The sequence below is a fragment of the Trachurus japonicus genome, chromosome 7 (genome assembly GCF_045865225.1).
Source record: "Trachurus japonicus isolate A0001 chromosome 7, Traja_1.0".
Lineage (NCBI taxonomy): Eukaryota > Metazoa > Chordata > Actinopteri > Carangiformes > Carangidae > Trachurus > Trachurus japonicus.
In genome coordinates this window covers 25370079-25384554 of record NC_140913.1, presented here as the reverse complement: position 1 = coordinate 25384554, position 14476 = coordinate 25370079, and the positions used below count along the sequence as shown (strand labels likewise).

The following is a 14476-nucleotide window of genomic DNA, read 5'->3' as shown; positions in this document are numbered from 1 at the left end:
GGCATAACAGGGTTTTAAGGTAGACTGGTATCTACCCGATCTCGTCGGTCACCTCGTCTTGCTTGTGTCGCCTTTAACAGACTACGCCACTGGGGCGACCTCTCGCGATGTCATGCGACGCAAATCCCGCGATAGAACGACATAGTTACAAATCGCTCTCCCATTGGTCTGAGGAAGGATACCGTGGTAAGATGGCGCCCAGCGAAATATGAGTGGTTGAGAAAAAGAAAAACCACGGCTATCCATCGGACGAAAACCGAGAAAAATAAAGAGCAATACGGCCGCAGAGGAGCACCAGTGGCACTTCGTTTCCCCGTCGGTTGGAAGAGGACCGCCGTTGCTAAGGGCAGAGAAAGCACAAGTGGGCGGCTCGATCCTGGGGCCCGGTTGAGGAAGAGGTAGCTAACGCGCCCGCTAACGTTAGCCTGCTAGCCACGGAGATAACAAAAATACAGTAGGTGTAACGTTACCGACACGGGAGGGTGTTTTCTGTTTATGCGCCATGACCCACAAAGTTAAAACATTGTCGTTCATTCGCATTAGTATCACTCTCTGTTAACCGCCCCTTCAACACACACACACACAGCTGTGGCCTGATCCGTTTTTTAGTTGCAAACAAAACGCGGCTAGTTAGCTGTGTGTGCACCTGGCTAACCTAGCGCGTTGTGTAATCAGCTGGTAGATTGGCTCTTATGGGGCTATTGTACCATACAACGTTGTCGTAGCTGATCAGTCGTGTGAAACCGTGTGTGTTTTCGTCATGCAGCACTTTCCATCACCACTTTGAATACTGCATCGGATTTGGAAAGTGACCGCGCTTTTGTCCCAGCTCGTATACACGCAGCTAGAATTAACCCTTTCCTATTACCTCCGTGTACGTTGCAACAAGGATAGTGAACTGTAGGTCAGACTGTAAACATTTTAAAGCTTCAACTGACATGTCATCTTGTGGTGACTTTTTATTTCTAAAATAAAAACCATGTTTGGGTCGTCTGTTTTTTGATTTCCTTTGCTTTTCTTATCTGGTCGATGTCATCATAAATACTTTAAATCAATTGTGTATTTTTAAAAAAAATCACCATGTTTACAGGTTCACCCATCGATAGAGGACACTGTCAGCAGCAATGAATAACTCCCTGGATGGTGCAGGCTCCTATGAGGAGCTGGTTAGGCAGAAAGCTCGGAGCATCCCTCAGCATCGCATGAAGGAGTTCCTGGAGTCGCTGGCCAGCAAAGGGCCGGACGCTTTGCAGGAGTTCAGCCAACAAAGTGGAGACACTACGACCACCACCACCACTATGGTCTACCAGCAAGAGGCCAACTGCATTTACACAGACAGCACCGAGGTGGCAGGGTCACTGTTGGAATTGGCTTGCCCCGTAAGTCAATGCACTAAATGGGGCATGTGAACAAGATCAGTCTCTGAAATGAAGTTTTATTTGAAGGACACTTGTCTTCCTTTTGCAGGTTCAAGTGCAGGTCCAACCTCAACAGCAACAGATACAAGAGGCGACGTCCCAGCAGCAATCTGTACAGCAGAATACAGAGCAACAAATAGTGCAGGTTTGCACATTTGGTGTTTCATTTGCCACTGATTTCTTGTTCTATTTCATGCCCGATCCACTAAATTTTGGACTGTCGTGTTATATTTTCAGGTGCAGATCCAGGGCCAGCAGCAAGGGCAGATGCTGGGTCAGGTCCTCCAAGTGCCCTCTGGTTCCCATCAACAGCTACAAGGTGTGACTACTGCACAGCTGATTCAACCAGGGGAGCTCACAGAGGAGCAGCACCAACAGGTACACTTATCTTGATTACAAATTTTGTGACCAGTCAGAATTTAAATGTAGTTAGTTACTAATTACTGTTGCACTCCCATGTGTTTCAGCTGCAAGCCCAGTTGGTGGCAGCTGTTGCAGGAGGACAGCAGATCCAAATCCAGACAGTGGGGGCTTTGTCTCCCACCCAGCAGCAGGATAGTGAGAGGAGGGTACTGGGAACCACAGTTGCCACATCCCAGGGAGCAGGCGTCCTCCAGCCGGCCAAAAAGCGCAAGGTGGACATGCCCATCACCGTGTCCTATGCCCTGCCCGGTCAGCAGGTGGCGACGGTCCTGGCAATCCCCCAGGGACAGGGCCAGCAGCAAAGTTACGTGTCCCTGCGGCCAGACCTCCTGACAGTGGACAGTTCTCACCTTTACAGTGCTACAGGCACCATCACCAGTCCCACAGGAGAGACCTGGACCATCCCTGTGTATTCTGCTCCTGCCGGGTCCGGAGGCCGCGAGCAGGTGACACACATCGCCATCCCCCAAGAGGCTTATGGAACAGTCCAGGTTACAGGGGCAAACACTACAACAATGACTACAATGCCAACACAAGTTACGGTTGAAAACGACAAGCTAAAAATCCCTGCCAGTCAGAGTCAAACAGCGCAGGCGGTTTCCAGCATAACAAGCTCTGGAGTAATGGGGGGGCAGGAGGAAGTGGTGCACACTCTGGCTGCAAACACGCTGTTCCCTGCTCAGCTGATGAATGGAAACATTCACATCCCAGTGGCGGTGCAGGGATACCCCAATGCTACACAGTCCCTTATCTGGGACCCACAGCAGCAGGTACTGCACACGCAGGGACTGTCAGGGCAGGACGCACAGCAGCTACAGGTACGAACGCAGTTGTCGATTTGACACATGTTCTTTAAGCTTTAGCATACACTCGTCTAGAGCTGTATTTACTGTATGTGCTAATTTATGTTGGTGTGTTTGTGTATGTGCAGGGCCAGACGGTGGTAGCGGAGGTAGATGGTCAAGGCCAGCAGCAAGTGCAGGTGCAGGAGCTGCTGCTTCCTGCCACATTAAAGCCAGAAGAAGGCCTGGATGTGTGGCGGCTCTGGGCTCAGAGGAAAAACTTAGAGTTGGAAAAATCTGACAAAAACACACTCGCCCCAATTGGCCGTAAGTACAGGGTTCCTACGCAAGTATGGAATTTGATTTTATACATTTCCAGGTCTAGAAAAGTATGGAAAATGGAAACTATTGTATGAAAATATATTTATCTTATTACTTATCTGGGTTTGGTCTTATGTGAAGTTATTTGGGTTTATTATTATGCGCTATTAGCTACAATCTCCTGGAAATTATTTGGTGACATTATGGCACACAAATTCGGAATAATGAAAACAAACAATTGCATAATTTATTTAAATACTCAAATGTCACAAATTATTTGAATTTTTTTTTACCGAGAAGTCTAGAAAAGTATGTAATTTTGAAATATCAAATGTGTAGCAACCCTGTAAGTACATACGCATAGAGTTTGTTGTGGCACTGTAGAAATATCATTTTTCTCCCTCTGTTTTTATCCGTCAAACTGACCACTGGTGTGTGTGTGTGTGTGTGTTTCTAGGACGTCAGGCACTACGTTTCCAGGAGGACTTGGTGTCTTGTGCTGTCGCTGAGCTCTGCATGGGTCTCTCTTTGATGACAACAGAGTCCCGGGGGCTGGAAGGGGAATCTTATGAAGCCGATGTTCTTTACTATGTATTTCTGTGCATACAAAAAGTAAGTTCACTATCCACACACACGCACAGACACACTCACTCCCCATTCAACATCCACTCCTCCCTGTCGGTACTTAGTCGTGATGAGGAAACACTGACTGCATCTTTTTTTTTCCCCCCGCCCGTTCTCTCTCCTCCAGTATCTGTTTGATAACGGTCGTGTGGATGACGTCTTCTCAGATCAGTACTACACTCGCTTCGCCCATAGTCTGCATCAGATCCTGGATCCATGGAGACCATCGGTTCACCCTCTAGGTGAGAACTGTAGGTGTCCCAACTCAGTGTGAACTTGCAATGTGTCTTTCTCTGTATTGTGCTTGTATTGTGTTTGTACAAACCAACCGTGTTAACAGCGATGACATTCATAGTAGGGCTGACCCAAAAAATTTGAAGCTTCGAAGCTTTGTTCGTTGCCATGGTAATCGATCATGAAAGTCCGTGATCGATTTTTTTTGTTTTGCTCCTTTTTTCCTTTTTGACACCGGTTCTCATCATCAATTGTTACATTAAAATGAGTAGGCGACTTGGCATCCTGGAAACCTGCCTGATTTTGGAGATATGCAGTGTTTGTTTGCCATTACTTTCATTATTTCCGCTACGATCGCGCACCCCCCCGGCCGTCGAAGCTTCGATTTAAATCGATTTTATGTCCGGGAAGCTTCGATTATCAAAATATGATAATCGGGTCAGCCCTAATTCATAGTTTCTCCCTCAGTCTAAACCCCTGTCCTGCAATGTTGCTGCCATAGAGTCGGATCTCATTCTGTGTAGTGAAATATTACAGCTGCACAGTAGAATTAAAGCCCAGTGGTGGATTAGAGTAAAATTTTATTTTAAAAGTTTATTATGTCAGCATACAGACAGTATTATCTGCAGAGGTTTCAGTTCCATACAGCATCCTACATATCACAAGTGAAGCTGTTGACAGCTCGTTGTTTGCATTCCTTTGTAGTATGAGAGAAGAATTGTCCTCTTGAAGGTTTATTATTATTTTTATTATCATTATTATTGTTGTCTTTGTCATTGCTGTTATGTAGCAATGACATGGTGAAGAGTGAGTCTTTTCTATTCTGTAGGATATCATAACAGTTCTTTATCTCTTAACTGTATTTTAACATTATTTGATTAATCAGTGTGACAGTATCGTAATGTTGTGATGGTAGTCAACGCAACACAAATTATTTTTTTCCCTGTAACTACCGCCTAGAGTCGATGTCTCTCTCCCTTTGGCATGAACTGCTGGCTCTTAATAATCGGCCCCTTATCTTTCCAACCAGGTTACATTATCCCCAGTCATGTGACAGAGGAGATGTTGTGGGAATGTAAACAGCTGGGAGCCCATTCACCCTCTACACTGCTCACAACTCTAATGTTCTTCAACACAAAGTGAGTTAAAGCAATATTACTCGATATATATGTAAATATACAGATGGACAGATTAATTTACAACAGATAACTCCCAATTTGCTAATCTGCAAAAACAAATCCAGGAACCTTGATGTAATTATTCTTTATCACCCTTCCCACACTGTGTTATCGTTCTACAGATATTTCCACCTGAAGACAGTGGATCAGCATCTAAAAGTGGCCTTTTCGAAGGTGCTTAGACATACCAGGAAAAGTCCCAACAACCCCAAAGACAAGAGCACCAGCATCCGATACCTGAAGTCAACAGAGAGGTTCATAGGTCAAAAAGGTAAGAGCGCACATGGATTTAATAGGCACAGCGATGTCTGACGGGAAACCCAATGTTAAAGGATAATAAACGACTTCCTTTCTTCCCTCAGTGACAGATGACATGTACTCAGAGCAGCTGGAGGACCCAGACAACCCACTGCGATGCCCCATCAAACTCTACGATTTCTACCTCTTCAAATGGTAAATATATAAAACATCATTTGAATGCAACACAAAGATTTCTGGCCAGGTTTAAGTATGATTAGTCTTTCAGAGCTGCTGCTGCTGCTGCTGCTGTTACCTTCAAATAAAACTGTTTTGTTATTGACATGCGAGGTGGAGGACACATTACACATTACAGTGTTCAAGTGCTTAAAGAACACTGTTGCTTGGCAACTGACAAATACATGGATGTCATTTAATAACTTTTTTTTTTTTGCTTTCAAAAACAGTGAAGGATTTTTAATGTTTCTTGCCTCTCAAAAGCATGACGAGTAGTAAAGGAACTACCCTCTCTGACCTTGGCTGCCTTTTTAAAAGTGAAAGGCTTCCTTCACTTAAAGTGGAGAAAAATGCTTTTTAGAAAATAGAAATGCCAACAAAAGGTGGTTGTACACATGAACTCTATAATCACACACTGGATCTGGTTTTACTTTCAAATACCAATCTTTAAATGTGATTTCACGCCACTAGAGATCTCTGCACATGGCAACATGAAGAAGGAATATTCAGTTTTAGTTTCAGCTATCGCAGAAAGTGTGAGAAAGCATCTGCAATACAAGCCCAAAATGGTTGGTATCTGCTGTGGATTTTTTGTCCTTACATATTAATAGATGAGAACAGTCGGCTGATCCACGGCCACTATTAAACATTTTTGGCAGATGCTGTATTTCTGTGAGTGTGCCAGTTACAATTACACATGGCTGCTGCATGATAATTATTCATCAGTATTTTTAAACCTATCAGTCAACTCGGTAGTATATAATAAGTAGCACACACAGTGAACAGCACAGTGAATTTGACACTTGGTAAAATCATTTAGCTCTGTGGTGAGTTTAAGGATCACTGGGTTTTAAGACGCTGACAGTTCATGGAAAGACATGACAGAAACAGTGAGTCCTTCAGCGCATCAGGGGAAACTGAGAAATATCTGTAAATCTGTTATTGTCATTTACACCCATTCTGTGTGACCGAGTTACTATGGTTACAGTGCACATCTTGTAAATGGTCCACATGGCCGACATGTTTTGTTGTGGTCGTCTGTGGCCTTCCAGTGCAGTGAACGGGGTGGGAGGAGGAGGGACAACACAGTGCTGATCATAAATCATGATCATCAGCCTGAAAACTGGATTTACAACATCTTGCTTTCCTCTGGCGTTTGATGGATGGCAGATGGAAATTATAACGAGAAAAACACACCTATCTACTACGTTTCTCTCTTCGTAGTTTAGCTGAAAGGGTAACTGTTACATCTGATTTAGGAGAGTATCCTGAAATCGTCCTCACACTGTGTTCTCTCTCTCTCTCTCTCTTGTCAGTCCACAGAGTGCTAAAGGTCGCAACGACACCTTCTACCTGACCCCCGAGCCCGTGGTGGCTCCAAACAGCCCCATCTGGTACTCGACTCAGCCAATCCCAAAAGAACAGCTGGAGCAGATGCTTGCCCGCATCCTGGTCGTCCGTGAAATCCAAGAAGCCATTCACATGTCGGAGAGCGTGCACTAGTTTGACTGGGAGGAGAGCGATAACACGGACTAGACTCTCCCTCTTCCTCTTCACCCAGCCTTTGATTGCTCATTATCAGTAGTTTTCTATTCTCTCACACCCTCTTGTGGTCTGTAAGGGTGGCATGTATATGTTTATATTCATTATGTGTCAGCATATCTTTGCGCACATGGACTGTACATACACATACAAACAATACAGATAATAATTTGTCTTACTGAGGCAATCGCTCAAGTCCTTTTTTTTTTCTTTCTCTTTTTGTTTTGGCCAAAGGATGTAGTGTCTAATCTTTTTATTGGACCTGAACTCTAATTTAAATGTTATTTTAACTGTCGGTTCTCCTTACAATAGCCCTGATCGCTTTCTTTTTCTCTTCCATTTTGTTTTAATCTGTAATATACTTCATATATATTTTCTCTGGGTTTGGCCTGCGCTGTGCTGCTTTTCTTAGACTTCCCTCTTCGTTGCTCTTCCTTCCCTCATCTGCCTTGGTCACTGTTAAGTCTCACAGTGAGTACCTCAGTGGTATTAAGACTGCATTACTAAGCCAAACATAGGCTAAAAGTGAAATTTTCAATGAATTGTCCCTCTTCCTAAGTATTTCACTCGTGGAGTTCACACGTGGACAACACCAAACTCTGGAGATGACTCGCTTGTTAGTGAACGCTGCCCTGGGCTCTGGCTCCCTCTGTCGGCACAGCTCAGCAGCTCTAAATCACATCAAGACTTTACTCTGTTATGAATTTTATTGCAATACAGTGTCACCCACTCGACCTGCAGCTACTGGCACTTGCCACATGGTGGAGACGTGGCAGACAGAGTGCGCAGGATGCTGACCCTGCTGGATCCTTTTGTCTTTCTCTCCCCCCCTCCCTCTTTCTTCCTCCCTCCACCAACCAACCCCACAACTCGCCCGAACAGGGATCTATTGTATCATACATGTTTATTACATGACAGATGAAAGACTCTACGAAGCTGGGTAGCCCTTAATGTTGTATAATGTATAATACTCATAGCTCCTTCATGTACTGTAATGGGTTTCAGTCATCTAAGGAGAATGGCAGTGCCTGTGTGTTTTTGAAACATGACCTTTTTTGTACAGCCACTATACCATGTGTCTGCCTTTCTAGCAAGTCCAGTATCAATTCTGCACATGCATCCTTAAGTACTGATAGCCTGCATTGTGTGATATAAAATGATGCACAATGATTTTTTTCTAAATAAAAGTCATCTCACACCGTCACTTTATCAATAATGGAGGCAAACAAGCTCACAACAACCAAACAGAAATGCGCTCAGACATCTTTTCATAGTAACAGAGGAGACATGAGAAGTCTTTGTTGAACCTGATCCGACCTTTGTGCCCATGTGCACCAGTAGCATTCCTTGGTAGCAAGCAGCTTCATATTATTCTCACCACTCTACATGCTCAGTAATTCACTGTAGAGGGACAGGTTTTACTTGAATGACAGGTGTTGGGCTCAATTTCTGCTCACGGCAACACGGTGAACAAGGTGCGTGTGTCGTTTCGTCACCAGCGTTTATTTGCATGTTGTCGGGCCAGTTCTGTGCCTGCAGGGCCAGGCATTCAACACACACAGCTTATCCCCTGGTCTTTTGTGTGTGTGTTTTTCTATTATCAGCTTTTATGTGAGTTCAGGAGGGCTGTGAGCCTGGATGAAATGAGGATGAGGAGGGCAGTAACCTCCTCAGTAGGTTCCCTGGGTTTAAAACCTGCTGTATTGTGGTCTGTGGCGACTCTGGCGGAGGTTTCTGCCTGTGACGGTGGCGTCTCCTCCTCCCTGTTCTGTCTCCTCCGGAGCCATGAGGCCGATCCTGAGTGTGGTGGTTAATATTTGAACTGGCTCCCTGAATCTGTGGGCTGCTGGGAGAAAAGAGAGGACACCTAATTAAAATGTCATCACACGTTACACTGACTAATAATACGCTGCCCTGTGCTGAAAAAATTCAATATGGTGTGTGTTGGTGCTCGGTGGGAGCTTATTTCTGCACTCTCACCATGCTGAGCTTCCTCCTGTTCCTCCGCTGAGCCATTGTAGCAGACACTGATGTACAAATATGTACTGATCCTGAGCACACACAAAGGAATGAGCATGTAATGAGGATGCTTTGTTTAATGGGGTTTGCGATGCACCAGTAGAGCAGAGAGTTAACGAGCATGGAGATGACAAGTTTATGAGTGTCACAGAAAGTAACTATTCATTTTAATACACTCACTACTGCAATGAAAACTGGAATATCACATACATTTGATGTTTTAAGTTAGCAAAGTTAGGATACTGAGGTGCTGTATATGTGCTTGAACATGCTAGGTTTCTACTCTCCCATTTATAGAGGAAAACACGGCCACCCTGGTTGCTTTGTTTTATTTGCTGCAGACTATATTACATAACTGTAGCCTCACCTTAGCTTTGAGGCTAATGTCCACATACTTTACACTGAGCTAAAATAACTAATATAACTCTTTTTAAAATGCTGTTAATCAACTTAACAGTGTGAAAGGGCATAAACTCCACATTCACCCAAACCACTAGAATGGCGCTCACAATGTAATGCATAATTGATAAATTGAATAAATTATTATAACATAATAGTATAATTACACAATATAAAATAAACACAGGAGACATTTTGACTGTGTAAGCTTGAAATTTTGCTGATAACACTTTTTGTTCTTACACATAATTAACTGTGTTTATGAGCTTTTATAGAAACCTAAACAATTTAACTTAAATTTCTGACAGCCCTGTCTACTCTGTATATTAACAGTAGGTAAAAGTAATATATATTTAAGCACTATGTTTGTGAATGTAACTTTAATGCTGTCAAAGTGAGGCTGACACTTTGTATACCGGTAATCTATAATGTAACAATGCTTCATGCCTTATGAATGTGAGATATTATATAATTTGTAAAAACTTAAACAGCAATTAACTACCGCTGCCAGTAAAATGTACAATATTTCCATATAAAATGTGACAATGTGGAACAAACTCAAGTAGCTGATACTGATAGTACATTTGCCACTGATCAGTGTGTAATTTAAGTAAAGTTCAGTAAACATTTTGAACATAGGACTAATAACTCAAAATAAAAGGCCTCAATATTTCTCCCACCACAGAAGGTGTGAGCACCACAGAGTAGGCTACTGACCAGGTTCTGGACCATGCACATTCGATGCAGCCGTAGATCTTCCACAGCGGCCCGGACATCAGGCTTGATGCCCCTGGCACACAGCTGCATCAGCCACAACAACGTAACAAATGTCCCAGAGCGACCAACACCTGCACTGAAACACACAAAAAACAGGACTGACTTGAAAACCTGTCACATGCACCATCTAACAGGACTATATAAGTGAGTAATGGGTTTTCCTGCAGGGGTGGGTGATGGGCTGAAAGTAAGTTCAGACCTGCAGTGCACCACAGTCGGCCCCAGGCGAGGAATGGCTTCTAAATGCTGTCGGATGAGGCCGGTGAAGACGCACACGGAGTATGCGTCTTTAGGGACGCCCCGGTCCGGCCAGGACGGGAAGGAGTAGTGTGTGATTATCCTGTCTGTGGGACTGTGTCTCTGAAATTCAAACACTTTGCTTTAATCCAACCAGAAGACCTCCTCTTCTTTTTCTTCTCCTTCTTTGATTGATGACTTGTATGGTCAGTGCACACAGAAGTCAACAGCAGCAGGTTACGAGCAGCAGAGGGGATGATGAATGTGTCTTTGACTCACCTGTCTGAGGTTAATGGTGGTGATAAAATAATCTGGACCTTGTTTGCGGGTCACTGTTGTCACTTGGATCAGTCCGTGATGAACTGTCCCTCGTTCCAGAGGCCAGTACCTATCACACAGCACCTGGACACATGGAAACAGGGGCCAAAGTCAACATTTTAAAGGAACTGGGGGGGATTTTCTTATATTATTATTATCATTATAATTTAACCTCTTCAATTTCTCACACTGTTAAAGAGAAATGTGTATGGTGAATATGAAACTACCAGCAGCAGCCAATTAGTTGATTTTAGCACAAAGACAAAGAGGGAAACAGCGAGTGTGACTCTGTGCAGGGATAACAAAATTGGCCCCCTGGAGCTCTAAAGATAACTGTTGTTTTTTATTTGTTTAATCCAAACATTTGGGTTAAAAGTTGTGTTTTTATGGGAGCTATATGCCAGACTGTTTCTTGTCTGGGTGCAGTGACTTTCTCTTTCTTGTGTGCCAGCTTTATTAAATAGAGATAGATTAAATAAACATGCTTTAACCTGTATTTACTATTTATATTCATGAGCAGTGGGGTTGCTGGTAGGCACATTTAGTTTCCTTTAGACAGAGCTAGACGGTAAGTCATTGAAACTGAACACTGTCATTCTGAATGTGCAGACATCACAGTGAAATTGTGATGATTTCATCAAGATCGGTTGATGGTCAGTCAACACACACAGAGACTAAATAATGTCTTCTATATTTCTTACTGCGCCCTTGTCTCTCAGAGCTGTCACCATGACGATTATCCTGACGTTTTGCTCCCACACCATCCTCCAGAAGTCGGCCATGGTGTTTTGCAAAGGACCCTGTGTGCAGATGAAGTCTCTCTCTGATGATCCACCCTGAGGACAGAAGCACAGTCACCGACAGATGCAGACACAGACGGACGGGCAATAAAACAGTAACAACGAAATGATGAAAACAACTGAATCAATGAGTTCTTACAGGCACAAAATTTGCGTTGATGTAGTCAGTGTGTGGTTGGGAGTTTTGAACGGACAGCCTCACTCGACAGTGGTCATCTATGTTGGTCAGAGAATGGAAATCAGACAAATAAGAGTCTCACACATGCTGTAGCTGCACAAACAGGTGATGCTGTAAACTGTACTAATATAGATTTAGCACTCACATGGTAAAATGAAGGGGTATCTGTTCTTCTGTCTGTTGGCCCCTGTATCCCCCACTCTGGTGGGGAGGTCTTTGCCAACATCACTAAGCTCCTTCACAAGACCAAAGACATGACTCAGTAATCAGTCAATCTGATCCGAGGGTCAATTTCTAAAAACGCTAATTACCTCAAACTCCTGTTTGAAGCCTCTGCTGTCATTGGCAGCGAATGACTGGCAATGAACACGAAACTCCTGCAGAATCTGCCCTCTTGAGAAGGTTTGCACCCTGTAAAACATCACACACAAACACACACTAAATTAAATCATTTTGATTCTTCAGATATGCACTCAGGCAATATTGATAAGTCTGGTCATATTCTCTATTTTTTTTAGTAGTTTCCTACAAATAAGTAAAGAAATCCAAATTATTAAGCTGTAGCTCGAGTTTGTTCCTCTGTGCTACCTCCTTTGCTGTCCAAACTACATTACAAACACAAAGAACTCAGACAGGGCTCAGGGCACATCGTTAATTTAGAATCAAACCCACAAACTCTGACCTGCTGCTGTAATTAAGGAGCACATAAAATTTGCTATTCCCCAGCGATTGTAATCTTGCGTGTATCATCATTTTCTATATTCCATAGTACCACCCATCTGTATGGCACCACTGAGCCCCTTCTATATGTTTTGGTCTTTTCATTGTTTTGTTTTTTTGATGATAATGAAATATAAACCACAGTGTCCACTTTTCTTTCACAGTTTGTCATCCTTACCTCATGGCTTTTCTAGAGGGCCCTCAGTCCTGAGGAGAAATGCAGCAGGGACTTGGAGTGACTTCAGTATTGAAGCTGGCGAAGAGATATACCAAACTCCTGCTTCGAAAAGAAACTTCAATTATGTTTAGTCCGTCAAAATCCGTGGGAAAGTGATAAAATTGCAAACTGGTTGAGTTGTTGTTGAGAACATCTGTGTCTGCCTCTTGGTTCCCCCTCCCCCTGAACACTTAGTGAGGAATTTTAGCTCTCAAACAGACACGTTTGACACCAATCACATTCTTGAAACACACTACTGTGTAGCTTCGATACACCTGTAATTAAGATAGGTGTCGGCTTGGCTGCTTTATTGAATCAGTCAGAAAAAGCAGATAATAGATTCCGCTGTAACCATACCTCTCCCCCCATTATGTCACAATAGAAGAGCATACGTAAGCAGAGCGCAGCATTCACACTGGGCACTTAGTTAACACTGACCCAACCAGAAAGAAAACCTGTTCCAACAAGTTCTCAACCCCAAACACAAATAACAGAAAGAAAACGCACGGGTTAGTATCACAGCTCTGTCTCAGGATTACCTTTACAAACTGACCTGTGATGAAGATTTAAGTCTGCCACACACTGAAGAGAACGAGTAGGTCGGAGAGGACGTCTGCACTGCTCTGGGTCATCTTTTTAATACTTCTCTCTCTCTCTGTCTCTGTCTCTTTCCATGCAGGAAGAAGTGCGAGGGGTGGAGACAGTGGGTGGAGATAGAAACACTAAACTCCAGGTGAGGATGTCAGTAGATGATGGTGTTCACATGTCGGTCCTTGCACTAAGTTTTGGGTTAGTCTACCGTCATTCACAAAGCTGTGTAGTGTAGTGTCATTTAATACAAATTTATGAATGAAGAAGGATCATAAATTAAACTGTAAAAATCCTAAATGTGCACTGAATACTGTCTGTACTATAGTCTAGTGTGGTATATCATACACAATGGTGCAGATGTTTCTAAAAGCTGTAAACAGAATAAACTGCACAGTGAATATAATGTGTGAAAAAAGTGTCAGAGCATCACTGTGGTCAGTTTTTGGTTGTGTAGGTCAGTGGTGATACAGGACAGTGACTCACATAAACACACACAAAAGACTGAGACCACGTTCACTCACTTTTATTTGTCCCTGAAGAATAAAAAAAAACATAGTCAATTTACTGTTCTTTAAGGTTGTTGTTTTTTCTGGGCAAATTGAACCGTAGGCAACTGGACTTGTATTTGTCTGGGAAGACGTTTCGCCTCTTATCCAAGGGGCTTCATCAGTTCATATGCAACAAGTCTCACTAGTCCGCACTAGTTGGACAAAGAGGAGTAAGTAAGAGCCAGGTATTTAACCTCTGTGGGAGTGGTCACCAGAGTACATGTGGGTGTGTTTACAAAGGTACTGGTTTCACTTGACCATTGTTGGGGTCCCATGTGACAGTCGTTAGAGTCCTCTAACACTTTGGGAACGACAGTCAGGTGGAACCCTGGTGAACGACGATTGAGAGTTGTTAGAGGTTGAGTTGTTTATTCTCCTGGGTACAGATGAAAGGGCGCAGCATTGTAAATGGGAGACCGGTGGTGCCTCAGACCTCCTCCTCTGTTTAGGGATGGGTTTTTATGAAGGTTTTAGTTTATTTCTGATGAGTTCTTATAGATAAATAACCTGAGTTGTGGTTTATGAAAGGAACTCAGCCTTTATTAGCTGAGTTTGGGGAAAGGGACAAAGTTGTGCTGTGTTTGCACTGCAATGTTAGTTAAATTTTTCACTAATGTTCCACAAATTGTCTGATGTAGGTGAATGAGGGCTGGGTCCTGGACTGTGTGGATAGCAA

The 14476-nt window shown here is 43.4% G+C and overlaps 2 protein-coding genes across 6 annotated transcripts; one reads left to right on the top strand and one right to left on the bottom strand.

Moving 5' to 3' along the window:
- The first annotated feature begins 162 nt into the window (after positions 1 to 162).
- LOC146984857 (transcriptional regulator QRICH1-like) lies at positions 163 to 8200 on the top strand. 4 transcript variants are annotated; one of them, XM_085782386.1, is made up of 12 exons: positions 163 to 398; positions 1091 to 1379; positions 1468 to 1563; positions 1656 to 1796; positions 1886 to 2659; positions 2773 to 2950; positions 3402 to 3556; positions 3696 to 3810; positions 4833 to 4941; positions 5103 to 5251; positions 5343 to 5433; positions 6771 to 8200. In XM_085782386.1, the coding sequence occupies exons 2-12, from the start codon at positions 1125 to 1127 to the stop codon at positions 6955 to 6957; spliced, it is 2250 nt and encodes a 749-aa protein (XP_085638512.1). In that variant the 5' UTR covers positions 163 to 398; positions 1091 to 1124; the 3' UTR covers positions 6958 to 8200. The 4 variants fall into 4 exon arrangements, with proteins under 4 accessions (XP_085638512.1, XP_085638510.1, XP_085638513.1 ...); XM_085782384.1 differs by having other exon boundaries at positions 3696 to 3819; XM_085782387.1 differs by having other exon boundaries at positions 163 to 454.
- LOC146984856 (receptor-type tyrosine-protein phosphatase V-like) lies at positions 7853 to 13321 on the bottom strand. 2 transcript variants are annotated; one of them, XM_085782389.1, is made up of 10 exons: positions 12623 to 13321; positions 12036 to 12135; positions 11870 to 11960; positions 11686 to 11762; positions 11448 to 11582; positions 10708 to 10830; positions 10391 to 10551; positions 10132 to 10267; positions 8977 to 9047; positions 7853 to 8842 (listed from the first exon to the last, which is right to left on the bottom strand). In XM_085782389.1, exons 1-10 carry the CDS (start codon positions 12625 to 12627, stop codon positions 8614 to 8616), a joined length of 1128 nt encoding a protein of 375 aa, XP_085638515.1. In that variant the 5' UTR covers positions 12628 to 13321; the 3' UTR covers positions 7853 to 8613. The 2 variants fall into 2 exon arrangements, with proteins under 2 accessions (XP_085638515.1, XP_085638516.1); XM_085782390.1 differs by having other exon boundaries at positions 7853 to 8839.
- Positions 13322 to 14476: the final 1155 nt, after the last annotated feature.